Genomic DNA, 19459 nt, shown 5'->3' with positions numbered 1-19459 from the left:
TCAGAAAATCAATTATTATAAACTTAAATTGTTTTTTAAAATATATTTTCTATATTAATGATTTTCATTTTCGTAATTGCACCATTTTAACGTAATTCAAGAGCAATTGTATCGACTTGTTTAAATTGGATAAAGAGATCAATATGAAATTTCAACTTAGTGTTGTTATTATGAAAGCCATTACATTTGTTATTTCATCTGTAAGGAAATAAATGAGAATTTCCCATTTCTCCTCCTTTTTTTTCCCCCTCGTAAATCAAGTTTTCTAATTAATTAACTCGCAAATATAACGCGTTGTTTAGCTATATACATGGTAATAACAATATTTCCACATAATTTGTTCCGTAGCATTTAACAATTTTTATAATTTAGAGGAATTAGCAAAAAATTGAAACAAAAAAAAACTCTTTTTATCCAATTCTCTTGAGTAATATGCAGAGAAAAACGTATTTTTTCCAGTTTTCTCTACATATGTCATAGTAATTGATTAGGGTGCAATAGTTGCAGATGAATTTACTTTTACAAGAATCTTACCAAAAATAACGCGATTTTAGGTGATAAAATATGTAAGGAGAGGACCTAATTAACATTGAAGTTAATCGATATCTTCTATTGACAACTATGACAATGTTTATCACTAATATACTTCACTTCCAAATACGGTCAACCTCCAACGAACACCTCGGTCCCGGGTGTCCGTTGTTCAGAGATCTAACTGTATTTACAGAGATGTTAGAGAACATCCTATAGATGTTGCATAAACCTGTTTTTAAACGCCTATTTAAATAAATAAAAAAACTAACATTTTAAGTGCGTTTTTATAGAAGTTTATATTTCATCTTTCTAGTTTTAAATGGAAGTAAATATTTAATTGATGTTTTCAGATCGATTTAATGTCGGAAGTTGGTATAATAAATGTAGGGAGTGATCGGGATTAGAAAGAATATTGGGCGTTGGTCGCAAGAACCAAAGGGAGGAGGCTTTGCTCTTCCTTCCACTTGGAAAGTTTTAATGTATTTCCGTTTTGTATAATTGGATGGTAAAGCTTACATCATGAAGGACACACATTTTCTCCAAGTTTTTATACTGGCTACTTGGATGATTTAGGAGTAATTTCATATATATATATATTTATGTTAACAGGGTTCTGCAAGATAGTTTTTGTTTTGCATCACTGATTTGAACTGTGTACAGCTTTTTGTACCACTATATAACCAATTTTTTAAAATCAGTTATAGAAACAGAACATTATTTTTTTAAAGATTTACCCCCCTCTTCTATCCACACACCTATTTCATTTATTAGTTTTATCATCTGCTCACTCCCAAATTTACTATAATCAATCAACACATGCCACATGTTCATAAAGAAAATGTTCTTACTGATAACTGTAAAGCATTGGTTTAGAACAGTGATTCTGATCCTTTAGCTAAGTGACACTCCAAAGAGATGGTGTGTGTGTATATATATATATAAATGTACAAATATTAAAAAGTAGAGGAATAATTAGCATTTTTCTTGAAATTTATAGCATTCCCTTATGAGAAGCTCTGCACACTGATTGAAAACCACTGGTTTAAAATAAATGAAATAAACTTGAATTGTACTTACTTGTCAAATTTATAAATTTATCTTTAAAATAGCTTTTATTTCTGTTGACCTTTTTTTTTTTTCTTCTTTACATTTGTTAAGAAATTTCATACCATTCAAATTTAGTATGCACCATCTGACAAGTTACAGAAATTTAATCAGATGTCATCCATCTAATGTAATTTAAAATATTTTTTAAAATAAGAAAGCTAAAATTTGATTTCCATTCAAGATTTATAAGCAATAAAACAAACTTAATAATTGTAAGATAACAATTTCATAAAGATGACATTTTCTTTTAAAAAATTAATAAAATATAACTTGTATTTTTACATCTTGTTTTGAAAAAAAAATTTTTAATTAAAATCAACACAGATTGTATAACTATAAACACTAAGAGGAAAGTTTACAGGGCTTTAAGTCATGTCTATAATTAATATTAATAACTGAATTCAAATATATAATTTTTTAAAATAGCCTTTATTCTAAAAATATTTGTTCTCAACTTAGCTTCATTCTTGTTCTGACAGAGTAACTTTCCTCAGATAATTATTCCTTTCAAAGCTAGTTTAATATCTTTAGCATCTGCAATATTAGAAATTTGTAAGAGAGAGAGGAATTATTTGAGATAAATTGCATGTAGTTTCAAAGCATATATTATCTTAAATGCTGTCAGATCAATGCTTAACTTTGGACAACATGGAGATAAAATATAGAAAGTTTTTAGATGAGGTAAAACCTTGTAAAATAATCAGTGGCATTAAAAAAAATTTATTCTACTAATTATTTTACAGAATTCTACTGATATTTTGGAATAAAGTTGCAGCTTCTTTATTTCAAAATGTATTGGTATGTTGATGAAGTTCCTATTGTAATGAGGATTAATTGAAAATATTTTAGTTTCTGCATTAGAATTAATTAGAAAGTTAAGCTATTTTTATATAAAAACTTATGATGATGAGAAAATTGAAACATTTTCTAACCAATACAGTAAGAATGATTTTAAAATAAAATTTGCTTTTTAATATAAATGCCTAGATTAATATAATGTTGTCTGGCTCTTTGTAAACAGAAAACAAGAACAAAATTTTAAAATTTTGATGGCAGTTTCCTTTTATTAGAGACTTCTCCATCAACTCTATTTATTATAAACTTTTATATAACTTTTTTTTAAACTTCTTAATCAATCTTATTGTAATGTTTATCTGTAATAAATTTAAAAAAATTATAAAAACCTTATTTTTCCATTCCTTAAAATTTTTTCTCTTATTAAAGTCTCTTTGTTATTTATTAATCTTACCTTCTCCATCTACTTCTAAATTGATTGTATTCTATATATTATGTAATCTAGAAAAATTGGTAAAGTAGAAAACATAAACTTATCTACAATCTAATAATATTAATCAAAACTAAAACTTAACTTTTAAATGTTACCAAAGTATTGGCAGAAATAAAGTATTTCGTTAATAACTAAGTACAGTACAAACTGTAATGAGCTAAATGAAGAGGATGGTATTCAAGGTTGCAGAAATATTTTGTTTAATTTTAAGATGTTTACTGTAATTACAATTTATGAGGAATTCAGATTATGATCTTGTTAATGCTTTTAATAGTTAGAGAGTGTATAAACATGCTAATTGTCATAGATAAAGCAAACAAATAAAATTATTATTAGAATAGAGATCAACAATTTATAGTTATTCTAAACATAGCTAAAATATTTGTAACAATAAAAATTTGTGTGTAAATACTATAAATCATATTCTGAAGCTTTTTTCTTTTTCCTCAAAATTAACACACTGTTCTTTAATATTTGTGTAGTAGTAATCATTGATGGCCAGATGGCCAAGTGATTAAGTGTCGGCATACTGTTTTGGGGATCTGGGAACAAATTTAGATGGGTCAAAAACCCAAAGAATTTTTCAGGGATGGTCTATCCCAGATATGTGTGGTCTCATTCCTTTGACTCAGCTACCCCATTGAGGGCCTAGCTGAACCTAACATGGGCTTGATAAAAAGACACTGTTAGTGCTCACAGGACAAAGAGAGTAATAAAAAAAAAGAATTGATAATCTTAATTTATAAAAATTATAAAGCTCATATTATTTTTAAACTTTATTAATACATATTAAAGAAATGAAGAAAAAAAAGTCAAAAACTCCAGCAAAAATGAAAAATATTTAATGATAAACAAATATATAACATATTTAACCTGATGATGATAGCTAAAGTTAATGTTTGTTTATCATTAAATATTTTTTGTTTTTGCTGGAGTTTTTGGTTTTTTTCATGTTTTAGTTTCTTTAATATTATTTTAAAAAATTAGATCTGATCATTTCAATAACCTACTTCCTTGAAATGGACTAATTTGATTTCTTATTGCCTTGTTACTTAAAATTTCTAAGTACAGTAACAAGACAATAAAGTGGATAGTCATATTTTAATATTATTATTATTATTAAGTTTCTGCATTGTTTATATGCTTATTAATAGCTGTACTTTACAGCTTATTCCTAAGTTTATATATATATATTAGTATATATTTTAAATATGGATCTGATTTATCAAACAGATAGACATCAAACCAAAATTCTAATATATATAGAAATCCTAATAAAGCCTTAGTCTAATTATAATGGCTTTGTTATAAGTCTACTTGTGTAATGATTCACTTACTCTTTGCTGAATAAATTTATGCAGCAGAATTATAAGGCATTGTTTCTTATTTATTAAGAGTCTAAATACTGCTTTAGAATGTGGATGTTTGTGTTAATTGAAATTGTTGTTTGGGGAGCACGTTATAGCTAAGATGGTTTGTAACAATAAGCTTAGCATTCCATGAAATAAAAATGAATTAGTTTTATTTCATAATTGTAAGGAGCTGGAGTTAATTACTCATAACATTTAGATATTAGAAATTCATTTGTTTTTTTTAAATTTTATGAGTTAAATCTTCATTATCTGTATTAAATTTCAAGCTANTCCAGCAAAAATGAAAAATATTTAATGATAAACAAATATATAACATATTTAACCTGATGATGATAGCTAAAGTTAATGTTTGTTTATCATTAAATATTTTTTGTTTTTGCTGGAGTTTTTGGTTTTTTTCATGTTTTAGTTTCTTTAATATTATTTTTAAAAATTAGATCTGATCATTTCAATAACCTACTTCCTTGAAATGGACTAATTTGATTTCTTATTGCCTTGTTACTTAAAATTTCTAAGTACAGTAACAAGACAATAAAGTGGATAGTCATATTTTAATATTATTATTATTATTAAGTTTCTGCATTGTTTATATGCTTATTAATAGCTGTACTTTACAGCTTATTCCTAAGTTTATATATATATATTAGTATATATTTTAAATATGGATCTGATTTATCAAACAGATAGACATCAAACCAAAATTCTAATATATATAGAAATCCTAATAAAGCCTTAGTCTAATTATAATGGCTTTGTTATAAGTCTACTTGTGTAATGATTCACTTACTCTTTGCTGAATAAATTTATGCAGCAGAATTATAAGGCATTGTTTCTTATTTATTAAGAGTCTAAATACTGCTTTAGAATGTGGATGTTTGTGTTAATTGAAATTGTTGTTTGGGGAGCACGTTATAGCTAAGATGGTTTGTAACAATAAGCTTAGCATTCCATGAAATAAAAATGAATTAGTTTTATTTCATAATTGTAAGGAGCTGGAGTTAATTACTCATAACATTTAGATATTAGAAATTCATTTGTTTTTTTTAAATTTTATGAGTTAAATCTTCATTATCTGTATTAAATTTCAAGCTAAAGATAGTAAGTTTTAGTTATTTTAATATTTTGCTATTTTATTATATTAGATAATGATTTGCTTTTTAAATTTTTGAAATGTATGATTGTGATTTTATAAGAATTTTTAAAATTGAACATTTCATTTTGATGATACACAAGAATTTAACATATTAGAGTAATTGTCATGGAATTTTTGAATATATCATTAGCATTGGAAAGTTATTTAAATATCTTGTTAAAACCTTTCAAAATTATATTCATTTTGAAAATTTATAAAACTAAAAATCTAATAAATTTTTCTAACTGTATGTAAAAATAAATATATTCATCACTAGATTAGTATGTAAGCATTTGAAATTTTAGTTTGTACATAAAAAATTTTTTTTATTTCTGCAAAATCATAAGTTTATTTTTGATGATAAATAATAAATGTTTTCTTTCCACATTTTTTTTCTCCCTAAAAAGTAAAAAAAAAAAAATTGAACATTTTTAATATAAGCAAAGCCCAAATTTAATTTCTAATTATTATATTAAAATTAAATGCAAGTCTAAGTGCATATCCTTGATCTAAACCAGTGTTCTGCAACCTTTTTCTATTCATGGTACACCCATGACTAGACATGTCTCAACACGGCACACCAAAATGTTCAAAAGTGTATGATATGATACTGTTAATAGGATTACGTAATGCCACTAACCTATTATTATTATTAAACAGACATCAACACCCATGAGCAAATTTATTTTACATTTAATTTCTTAAAATACATAAAAATGCATGGCTTGTAATAAAGAATAAACAAACATCATCTCATTTCATAAGTGCTGCGGCACTTATAAAATAACACTTGAAATACAAGCATAAGAAGTACAGCAACTGTGATAAAAATATATAAATAAAGCTTGAAATTAATAGAATATATAAAAGTTCACGTCACACCTTACACCTTGTGACATCACACCGGTTGCGGAACACTAATCTAAACTAATAAATTTGATCTAATTCTTATTGTAGACTGAAAATAGTCCATTTACATAGACTCAAATTGATTTTTTTATTTTGCATTTTTAAAACTACATTTCTTAAAAGGATTTTTATCTATAGATTAAAGATAAAAGTTACTTTATATAGTTTAAAAATTCTAGAAATTAATGTAATAAATTTTGTTTGCATTTTGTTTAAGAATTTTTTTCATATTAATTTAGAAATAATTAATAATAGTTTAATTAAAATACTTAACAAATAGATTTTAATTAATTCTCTACTCTTCAATTAAAGAGTCCTTGTAAATCAAGCTTCTTAATAGGTTCTAAAACTATGTAATGGATGTTTTTTCTTATACGTTTAACTTTTTACATGTTTAATAACTATCTTATCTTTGCATTTATATAATATGTCAATATGATTTAATAAAATTTTCTTGATAAAGCTTTTATTGCTTTTTAGATACGCCATTATTTTAAAATATTCTCAGGAAATATCAGATGATGGCTGGAAGTATGATAAATATTATTCAAAACNTAACTATCTTATCTTTGCATTTATATAATATGTCAATATGATTTAATAAAATTTTCTTGATAAAGCTTTTATTGCTTTTTAGATACGCCATTATTTTAAAATATTCTCAGGAAATATCAGATGATGGCTGGAAGTATGATAAATATTATTCAAATGTATGTTGCACTATAAAGTTTGAAACAGTAGATTGTATACTGAGACATAGAGCTTCTTAAATTATATGCTACATTATTTAACAATTAAAAAATTGCATGCAAGCAATGTCAATAAAATTCTGAACTTTTAAAAGAAATTTTTGTTTAATTTTACTTTTTTCTTCATGCATTCAATTGCTCATTATGGATTACTCTTTTATAGATATGATTCATAAATTTTAAAAATGGATCCAACTTTTTCAAATATTTTTTTTATGAAAGTTTTTGAACAATCCCATTCAAATCAGTTTCAATTGCTTCTTTGACAGACAAATGCATGTTCAGATGACAGGTGGATTTATTGACAATCTAGCAGTGAAGCTGAAAGCATCTATTAATGTGTCTGAATAAAATAAAATGCCATTATAATCTGACACACACAAAATTTATTTCTGTATTAATTTATTTTATGAAGTTACATATAATGTCTGATTATAATTAAAAAAGATTTACATATTAAACCAGCATAAATTACTTTTTTGAAGATATTTTGACTACTGTTTGTTTAAAATATATAGTAATGAAAATATATGTAATCATGATGACATAGGATATATTTTATGTAGTTCAAAAATAATATAATTTTGATAACCATATCTAATATACAGAAAATTCAACTAATTTATAAACTTTATTTTATTATCTAATTTTTATATATTTAGTAATCACTAAAAAGTCATTCACATTAATGTTTAAGGTGTCTTTCTTTTCATAAACTGTTGTAACTACATGCTGCTATAACTAGTTAATCTATAACCTTGTGTATTATTTTAATGTATATTTTGGAAACTTTAAAAAGGTTTCCATAATTTTTAGAATAATTATGAAGAATAATATAAACTGCTACTTTGTTTTTATAATTATGAAATCAGAAAAACTTGGCTGCTAACCATTTTGCTCATTGATTTAAAAATAATGCTGAGCCAGTCTATAACCAGAATTATACAGGAGAGATGAATTTTTTTTAAAATTATTATGTAGATTTTTTGGAATAAAAATAAAATTTATGCAAATGCTAATTTGCAAAAAATGAAATTTTATTAATATGAAAAGTTTAATTCTTTAATAAAATTTAATTCTTAATAATATACATTTTTTGTTTTTTTTCTCATGTAAATTAACTGAAGCATTCTAAGTATGCAATATTCAACAATCATTGTTAATTTTTTCTGCGTTTTTAATTTTTTAACTCTCTCTAAAACACATTTACATTAGAGTAGCAAGAAATTTTTAAAATATATTTTTTCTATTGTGGAGCTCCATAACCACACTTTTTTGTATTTATAAGTTTAATATTTTTATAGATTAATCATAATATGAACAGTCATTAGTTATATTTTATATTTAAAGCACTTTCTATTGCAAATTTTACTCTAATATTTAGAGAATATTAAAACATTTCATGCTCATGAAGTACAAATACAATAATATTTTGAATTGTTTAATGTAGCAGAGGGTTAAAATTTATATTCTAAATCCTTTTGCCTTTTATCATAGTTAATTGTTGCTATTCTCCTATTTTTGAAGAAACTTAAGTAATAGTAATAAAACTGTTAAATTTTTTTTTCTTTTGAAAACAGATGTTTTATTTTGCTCACTTCTATTTTTATTAGGAATTTAGCATTGAAAAATGTAAGTACTATATACAAACTGATAAATTCAAAATATAAAAGTGATTATACGAGCAGTTTAATGTAAGAAGTATCTCACATAAGTATATCATATGTATTTTGTCTTATTTACATGCATTTTCAAACATTAAAATTCAATTAAAAGTACAGTACTCTCATTTTATATATATGTTACATTTAAAACATCTTGTACACTGTGAAATACAAATATCCCATATATAATAAGTTGATAGAAAAAATTTGAGAGGTTGGAAAAATCAATTTGTTAAAACATGTAACATTCCTTATGTTACTTATAAGTAGTTTTTTATTGTTGGAATGCATTAATAATTATGTTAAAATCTTAGATGATTTTCCCTGAAATATTTTCATTTTTAATACTTTTATTCTGTTTGTTTGTAAGATTGTTTCATATATCTGAAGATGGTTTTTCAATTTAATAAAATGAATTTATCTGACTTTTTGGTTTTCAATCAATCAAACTTTGTAAAAATTTTTACTTACAATTATTTTTGTTCTCCCCCATTATTGATTTTAATAATAAAATTTTATTAATACAGTAGAACCTTGAAAACTCGGCTCTCGATAACCTGGCACTCCGGATAATTCGGCCACACCCTGGCAGGGCAAAAAAATCCTTAGTTAATTAATTTTCATTATAGACAGCTTTATAAAAGTATAAAAGCTTTCATAAAGTATTTTTCTGAGGTCTGTTTTATCAGGTAAATTACTGTACACAGTGTATTCATTAATTTTCATTTTCATGTAGTAAAGGCTTTATGCCTTCATAAAGGACGTACTTTTCCTTTGTTTAAGGGTATTTGGACAGNTGTAATGAAATAAAATAAAACTTTATTACTTTTGTATAATACAATAAGTGTTTTGCGATTTTATATATGAAAATAAAAAAGTAGCGTATTTTTAAGATTTGTAGCCTGAAGATAATTATCACTAGCCCAAAAAGTAGCGTGTCGCCCAATTTGAAATTTTTGTAGCGAGGGCACTTAAAAAGTAGCCCAATCTGCTACTTGTAGCCCAATCTGGCATCACTGCTACATTGGGTGCATTCATAGTTGAAAACCAGTTTGGCCAAGTCACTTGGAGATTGGATCACCCTGTTCAAGCTTGAAGCTTGAGCACCCTGCAGCTTGCAGAGAATGAGTCAATGTCATTAAACCAGATCATGACCATAAAGTCTGTGGGTATCAGTTTCTTGTGTTGAGGTTGAAAGTCTTCATAAACCATGTGACCAAGACAATGAAAATTAAACTTTTTGCAAATGTCTGGTACATGCAACAGTTTTGAGGAAATGCAGGCTCTTATTCTGCAGATACACAAGGCAGATGATTATTAGTAAGTGATATAGCCTGCATCCTACCAATCACTATCCCAAAACTAAAAACTTTGAGTATATAGATGCTAATACCAAAATACAGAATCATAAGAACTGGTCTCTTCATCTTGATTTAAGGACATTTTTGAGCAATAAAAAAATGAATGCAACAACCTGCCTCTTGTCTGCTATGTTTTTTAGCCCAGAGATCAACCTTTTCTGGTCACAGATGATGATTGCCAATGGATGGCAAACTCCACAACCAGTGTCATCATAAATCACTCAAATAGATTGCCCAATCCTAACCCAGACTACATCTCATAATGCCCCAATATTAATAATAACAAAATAAAATTCTGAATTCAAAATGACACTGACCCTATCAAATTTATGTCTTTTTAGTTCAGATATGTGTTTCACACTCTACATACCCTATTTTTTTGTGCTTCCCAAACATTTTATGTAAACAGAATCTTCAGATTTATTATATATCATCATAGCCACAGCTTTGCTGGCCAGAAAGTGCAGATCTTCCACTTTCCTTTCTGTCGAACTTCAGGTGTCATTTACATTGATAATATTCCCAATTATGGCTTTTTGAGGTAGAAACTTTCAGGAACTGGACCAGTCATGGTCTCATGAGCTCTTAGCTCAGATCTTTTGTATATTTTTGAAAGATGACTTGTGGTATTTTTATTTTGCTAATTTGTTATAGCAATATGACATCCATTCACTAGTGTCATATTGAACATGCTATACAAAATGCTTAGAGACCATTATTGGATTTTCTTGCTGCATGATATTTTTATTTATTTTATCAAATATGTAACAGCACCCTTTTTTGAGTTTTAAACTCAACAAAATTGAATCATTTCTTCATTTAAGAATTTATTTTTATTTGAAATAGGAAAGTTTTTGTGTTTCAATGTTTATCTTAACAATAAACATTAATCTCTTGAAACATACAATATTCATAGCTAAGATTCAGACTTTTCCTCAGCAATAATATACACAGTACTATCCTTGATACAACAAACAAAGTAGCAAAGTGGTCACAAATGTCACCTGACCAGAAGTTTAAGACATGTGCAATTTTGACAGCTCATGTCATTCAGCAGATGAAAGATCAGCTATCTAGGGTTAAATTGAATAAATTTTAGCTATTTATTCAAGTTTTAATGAGTAGATTAGTTTGACAGTGATTTTGAAAATTCATTTAAGTATATGCAAAATATACATAATGAATGATTTTCAAACATGCATAAAATATTTTGAGATTTAAATAATAATTATAATTTATTACACATGTTAAAATTTTAATATGTCCATATACATATTTGAAGAAATCTAACGATTATTTAGTAAAAATAAACTAAACTCTGTAATAATTACCAATTCTTTTTATAGTATATATAGAAATGTTGATTTGATGTTTAAAATTTCTAAATTTTAATATTAAATTTAAATTTATAAATACTTTTTATAAAATAAATATTTTAAAACTTTTAATATTTAACAGGCACTTTCAATCAATAATTCAACAATCATTCTGCCATTTGTTAAATAAACTAACAAATAAAAAAAATCTTATATTGAGAATTACTGAAAGAAACTAAAGACAAGAAGTTGTAAGAACTAAAAGATGTACTTGTTTTAGAGCTGCTCAAAAATTTTATACATAAAATTCTTTTAAATCTTTTTACAAAAGAATTTTTTCTTTCACATCTTTTTTACAAACCTAGATATCAAATATCATCTAAAAAAAATGAAAATAAAGTCTGAAATATCTAACACTTCTTTGTGTCTATAAAACACTTAATTTGAAAGAGATTTTAAATAGAATTTTTGAAACAAATTGCATTTGCATAAAAACAGATAAATAATATTTCTTTTAATTTCTGGAACCATTTAATTATTATTAACAAAATAAAATAAACTATAATAATATTTACTATTTATATAAGTTTTAAATTTATTATAATAATTCTTCAACAGCTTTGTAATGTAAACTGGCAGATGTAAAATTTCAATTTTTAGATAATACATAAAAAATATAGATATATTACATTTCTTTGCTCAGTCAAAAGTAAAAGTATTTGAATTTGTTGTGTAGCATTATCAATAAAAAAAAATATAATAGAATAAAAAAGTTCTTATCCAGCAATATATTTATCTGCATTTTTGCATATTTTGAGGTTTTAATATTGCATTGTTCTATTTCCCTATCTCTATTTTTACTTAAGTCCATTTTTATTCATCTCTGCTATCAACATCACTAGAGCAAGAAGAAATTTATTTGGCATATTCATCTGATTGATTGTTCTCCTTAAATTTTCAAAACATTTTTTTCAGCATACTGAAGTGGAGGTAGAGTAATACTGGCTAGTGATATATAATTCATTAAATGAAATAAATTATAATACACACAGATACACTCAACTAGTAAATTTAGTTTTTTTTTATCTTTTATCTTACAAATTAAGTTAGTAGTTAATTATCAATATAATTGTTAAATATGGAAAAGGTGATAGTTGGTCATCTAGATTTAAACTACTAATCTAGAAAACAACCAGTGTTGATTTAGTAATAGGTAAATATGAATTTAACAGTTTATATCTATCTATCTCTCTTTTTTAATCAATAGCATGATATATTTTTAGTGCATTTTTGTTATTTCATATCAGATTATTCAAATAAGAAATACAACTTGGTACAATGGTAAATACGAAGGTAAATTATCATTTTATTTAGGAAATGAATAGATCTAAACAGAAAATTTAAGCCATCAAGTTCAGCGATATTAAATTAACTCTTATTTTATTATATTCTGAAAATAGAAAATTACAGCACTTACTCTTATTATATAATTATATAATAATAGTTTATATTAGCTAATTTCTCCACAAGTGAAATATGACCTCAGTCTTTGTGAATTTATTTCTTAACTGATACTGATATATCAAAAGGAGAAAAGATATGAAAAATGTTTATTTTATAAACTAGCAGTAAATAAAATAAATTTTATGTAAATTCTTAAATATAAAATTGTAAATTAAAATTAAAAGATATTAAATTAACATGGTATAAAAGAAATTCACACACAACTTGATTACAGTAATTTATATAAATTTTAATTTTGAGAATTTTTTTCTTACTTAAAGTGAATAATTATATAATACTATCTCTTTTGTTGTCACTGTTATTGAGATTAAAACAAATTGTTTTTAATATATAATATACATAAATTTTTATAATTATGATTAATAAGTAACTTTTAACTTTATTTTCAAAGTTCATTAAATAACAGATTCTTATAAAATGACAAATGACTAAAGTTAGCATTATTGTTTATATTTTAATATCATTCAGACACTTAAATTCCTGAAATGATAATTTCTTAACAAAAATTTATAACAAGATAAATTAACTCAAAACAAAATCATGCATTTTTTACATTCTTCAATATGCAAGTTTCCAGTATACTATTAATAGTTATAGATAACTTTTACACAACTATGTACAGAAGGTATTCCCAACTTTTTTCATGGATTGACCTCTTTTAAGAAACATTTTCCCATTGACCCCTTTCAATATTATGTATTATATATATGCGTAATATCCCTCGTACATAATTCTTTAATTTATTTGAAAGCAACAACTTATGTACATTTTTAATACACATTTTATATTTGAAAAGAATTGACCCCCCCCACTCAAATTTTCAACACTTAAAGGATTGATACCAACCCTATTGGAAAGCTCTAATTTATAATAACTTCACTACTCTTTACTGATTAGTAAGATTTATTTAATATAGTAAGAAACTATTCAACTATACCTGATTCTCATTGTATTTTTTCTTAATATTTTTGTGTATGTTTTGTTCAAACTGCTATTTTGATATCTTTTTACTTGAAAATTAAGAAATAATTTTAAAATTATTTCTAGTGCGAGATGGAGATACTGTTAAACATTACCGCATTCGACAGTTAGATGAAGGAGGTTTCTTTATAGCACGAAGAACAACATTTAGAACATTACAAGAATTAGTAGAACACTATAGTAAAAATGCTGATGGACTGTGTGTTAATCTTCGTAAACCTTGCATACAGGTAATCATTTTATAGTTTATGCAAGTATATAGTTCAGAAATTTAATTAATATATTAATTAATTTATTATTATTATCTATATACATTATTGAAAACATTTTAATAATCATAACATTATTTGATGAACATTATTCTACTAGAAACAATACATTAAATTTTGGAAAATTTTGAGAATAAAAAACGTTGCATGCATCATCTATCTTGATATTTCCTAGGCATGTATTTTAGTGCTTCTTAATAAATTGTTAACCATATGAGAATATTTTGATATTAATCTGGTCTGTCATTCCTGGCTAATCAATTAATATTTACCAGATTGAGTAAGATAACCCTAACAGATTGGAGAAAAATCAAGAAATTCAAAATCTGAGGGATATTCAAAAGCTCTACTTTTAAGTACATTCTTTTCAGTATGCATTTCTAACCTATTTAATTAATAATATAAAATTGAAAGTGATTGTCTATATGGATGATTAAATTATTAAGTCAAAACCCTTCAATTTTACAATCCAATCTTAATATATTATCATCAGTATTCTCCAAAGCTAATTTAAAAGTTAACCATATTCCGAAACCGTGTTGTATCTTTATATCTGTTTAAAAACTGCAATGTAGCACAGTAATCAACACATGGCATAACTCATTCATTTATTCCAGCTTTTGTTGATCTGTTTAAAAACTGCAATGTAGCACAGTAATCAACACATGGCATAACTCATTCATTTATTCCAGCTTACGTGTATAGAAACGCGTCTCAACAAAAGCTGGAATAAATGAATGAGTTATGCCATGTGTTGATTACTGTGCTACATTGCAGTTTTTAAACAGATTAAAAGTTAACATTCAAAAAACAGTAGTAATACTTATTCATAATCCATATCTTCCTTCAATTAACTTAATAAATGTGTTTTTATATTAATGTTAACACACAGAGATCTTGGGATATTATTTAAATATCAATTTACTATCAAATATCATGTTGAAAAGATAGGTTTTGCAGAATAATAATATCCCTTGCATTTGCCTTGGGATATTATTATTCTGCAAAACAATATCTTCCAAAATTGTCCTAAGATGAAAATTTGTGAAGAATATACTTTGTTATAGACTATTGATATAGTCAGCAATTGCTCCATCTCTTGTTAATAAAGCTAGCAAAGAAATTCATATGGTCTATTTTCTGTTAAATAAATTTAGTAAAAATGCTGATGGACTGTGTGTTAATCTTCATACAATCTTCGAAGGTTGAAAAACACTTCGAAAAATGAATGTTCCATTTTTTGAAGTGTTCCATCAGAATTTTTTCTATACCTGAGGAAGAGCTATCTGGACAGCTCGAAAACGTTTGTGAAAGGAAGATTTTTTCATACAAAATTACACCGGTAACAGGTTCCGTATTTAGTATTTCATTCCCGGTGTCAGAGTGAAGTTTAATTTACTTAATCATTTTATAGTTTATGCAAGTATATAGTTCAGAAATTTAATTAATATATTAATTNTTGCTTCAGGGCCTCACTCCCTCTCTCTTTGTTCTCCTTATCCAGGGAAAGGTAATCCTCCCCCAAGGGCAAAAAGAGTTAGACAAAGAAAGTTCTAGAAAGATTTAGACAAAGAAACAAAGAAAATCTAAGACTAATTCAATATAAAATATACAGAATATACCATATCATGGCCGACGGCCACAATGTCTTGCTCTCTAAACTAGTTGAAAAGTTAAATATAAACCATTAATTTTTTAAATATAGTTGATGTTATATAAAATTCTTTATAAACAACTTTTTATTAGCATTCCATTTTGATAAAATTTTAGAAATTTGCTATAAGTGTATTTATTAATGAAACAATTTTATATTTTTTCAGATGGTATTTTGGAAAAATTAAAAGGATAGAAGCTGAGAAAAAGCTTCTTTTGCCTGAAAATGAACATGGTGCTTTCTTAATTCGAGATAGTGAAAGCAGACGAAATGATTACTCATTATCTGGTAACTTTTAATTTTTTTTATTTAGCCCTAGTTTACTAAAGTATGATGATACTAAAGAGTAGTCTAATGCACTACACTTTTTATTTAATTACCCCCTACTACATTGCAGTGTTGCCGGATCTGAAGGTTAAAAAGTAGCGTGGTTGTGCTCCAAAAGTAGCGGATTTGAACTGCTTGTAGCCCAAACAATAAAAATGAATTATTTTGCAACTATGCACTTTTACTAATGAAATAAGTTTGTAATATATGTATATACATACACAGGGTGTATCAGAATGACGTTTTAAAAATTTGGGGATTGTAAAGGATGAAATTTTGAACGTTTTGATATAAGGAACCTACAGCCGGAAATGAGATACGTATAAAGTTTCCACTGCACTTTGCACGTTCTATGAGGTCGGTATGCTGAATGAAACAGCAGAATACAGTATTTATGACAAGTTTTATTGACAAAACAGTAGAGTACAATCAAACTGTACATTGCCATTTGAATCGGAAATCAAATTTTACTGTTTTCTGATTCAGCATAGGTCCTGTTTATAGATCATAATTGATGTTTTTTTTACTTTTAAAAATTTTTATTTCTTTTAAAAAGTTCTAAATTTCAATGGAAAAATGAATTTGGAACACAAAGGAATACTTTAAGCTATCTAATATGATTTTAATAGATGATCAAGTTAATCTTCCTAAATTTCTGATTTTAAATTAACATAGAATTATAAATGTAAATTATAAAATCTTGTTGTGGGAGTTTCAGTGATAATCTAGTTTTGATTCATTTTTAATGTTGAAATAATAGTAACAATTTGTATTTCCAAAGTGAAATATTATTCATGCAAATAAACAAAATTATTTGTCTTTTTCTCACACAGATTAGTGCTACACATATATCAGAAGAATTGAAGTTAAAGTTGTTCCTCTTTCGAAATTTAAAAATTACTTAGGACTACTCTCTGAATGTATTTTTCTTAATTTGATTTATACATGATTAAATTCTTCAATAATTTATTAGTTAACAGAATTTTGTTGTATAATGTTGTGGTGTTCGTAATGAGAGGTACACGATCCCGCGAGCGAAATGGTACAAAATAAATCTTAATACAAAGTATTTTTATTCTCTCTGAACAGGTTCTTTACATTGGATCCCAACTTTACAACTTCCAGGCTTTAATATGTATACGCTCATGAAGTACAAATACAATAATATTTTGAATTGTTTAATGTAGCAGAGGGTTAAAATTTATATTCTAAATCCTTTTGCCTTTTATCATAGTTAATTGTTGCTATTCTCCTATTTTTGAAGAAACTTAAGTAATAGTAATAAAACTGTTAAATTTTTTTTTCTTTTGAAAACAGATGTTTTATTTTGCTCACTTCTATTTTTATTAGGAATTTAGCATTGAAAAATGTAAGTACTATATACAAACTGATAAATTCAAAATATAAAAGTGATTATACGAGCAGTTTAATGTAAGAAGTATCTCACATAAGTATATCATATGTATTTTGTCTTATTTACATGCATTTTCAAACATTAAAATTCAATTAAAAGTACAGTACTCTCATTTTATATATATGTTACATTTAAAACATCTTGTACACTGTGAAATACAAATATCCCATATATAATAAGTTGATAGAAAAAATTTGAGAGGTTGGAAAAATCAATTTGTTAAAACATGTAACATTCCTTATGTTACTTATAAGTAGTTTTTTATTGTTGGAATGCATTAATAATTATGTTAAAATCTTAGATGATTTTCCCTGAAATATTTTCATTTTTAATACTTTTATTCTGTTTGTTTGTAAGATTGTTTCATATATCTGAAGATGGTTTTTCAATTTAATAAAATGAATTTATCTGACTTTNTACAGTACAGTATTTTCTGAGGAAACACTTGTACTTATTTTTTTTAACCCCATTCCCGATAACCTGGCATTTTCACAAACTCGGCCACCCTTCGGTCCACATTAGGCAGAGTTTTCGAGGTTCTACTGTATTGAATTTATATTTTAAATAGATTAATAAGGGTAATTTTAAATAACATCCAATTTAGAGAAATAGTTTCTGAACTTCCCATCATTCGACATAGATTTTGGATGCTCAAAATGAGTATCCAAAATTTGATTCCTAAGATGGACCAAGGATTAGGCAAGAAACAAAATAATGAGTTAATAATGGATTATCATTAGTATCATAGTAAGGGCAGGTTGATATTTAAGGATATGTTTATAATGACCTTTACATAAGATAAGAAATTTATTTAATTACAGCTAAATCTTTGCAATGTAACCTTCTCAGTTCAACAATTAAAGTAGGTAGGAAAATGTTTGCCATTTGAATCGGAAATCAAATTTTACTGTTTTCTGATTCAGCATAGGTCCTGTTTATAGATCATAATTGATGTTTTTTTTACTTTTAAAAATTTTTATTTCTTTTAAAAAGTTCTAAATTTCAATGGAAAAATGAATTTGGAACACAAAGGAATACTTTAAGCTATCTAATATGATTTTAATAGATGATCAAGTTAATCTTCCTAAATTTCTGATTTTAAATTAACATAGAATTATAAATGTAAATTATAAAATCTTGTTGTGGGAGTTTCAGTGATAATCTAGTTTTGATTCATTTTTAATGTTGAAATAATAGTAACAATTTGTATTTCCAAAGTGAAATATTATTCATGCAAATAAACAAAATTATTTGTCTTTTTCTCACACAGATTAGTGCTACACATATATCAGAAGAATTGAAGTTAAAGTTGTTCCTCTTTCGAAATTTAAAAATTACTTAGGACTACTCTCTGAATGTATTTTTCTTAATTTGATTTATACATGATTAAATTCTTCAATAATTTATTAGTTAACAGAATTTTGTTGTATAATGTTGTGGTGTTCGTAATGAGAGGTACACGATCCCGCGAGCGAAATGGTACAAAATAAATCTTAATACAAAGTATTTTTATTCTCTCTGAACAGGTTCTTTACATTGGATCCCAACTTTACAACTTCCAGACTTTAATATGTATACAGGCATTCAATGTTTGTCCTCAAAAACAGTTATCTTGCACACACGCGACAATCTGACGAGGACCGTACTCACTTACACTAACTTATACTAACTTAAAACTAAAAATGGAAGAATAGAAGATATAAGGATAGATAAGGAAAGTAGTAGAAATACCCGGGTTTCTTGCGATGAGCCCTTTGGTGGGGAACAACTTCAAACTAAGTCGTCTTCCCTCGATGATCTCTCTCTGCACTTTCTTGTTTTAGATCACCTTTTCCTTGTAGACCTTTCGTCTACAGT

At 25.8% G+C, this 19459-nt stretch overlaps 1 protein-coding gene across 1 annotated transcript in view; it reads left to right on the top strand.

The window, feature by feature from the left end:
- Positions 1-19459, top strand: part of LOC111639312 (tyrosine-protein kinase Src42A-like) — a 59376-nt gene that overhangs the window by 6649 nt on the left and 33268 nt on the right. The window contains exon 2 of the mRNA XM_023385165.1: positions 16028-16149. Within this exon, the coding sequence (XP_023240933.1) occupies positions 16028-16149 (122 nt within the window). The remainder of the gene's footprint in view (positions 1-16027; positions 16150-19459) is intronic.

This window comes from Centruroides sculpturatus, unplaced genomic scaffold (genome assembly GCF_000671375.1).
Source record: "Centruroides sculpturatus isolate CEXI.00-Female unplaced genomic scaffold, Cexi_2.0 scaffold1174, whole genome shotgun sequence".
In the NCBI taxonomy this organism is placed as follows: Eukaryota; Metazoa; Arthropoda; class Arachnida; order Scorpiones; family Buthidae; genus Centruroides; species Centruroides sculpturatus.
Note: the sequence above shows the minus strand (reverse complement) of the source record. Positions and strands in the feature narration are given on the sequence as shown.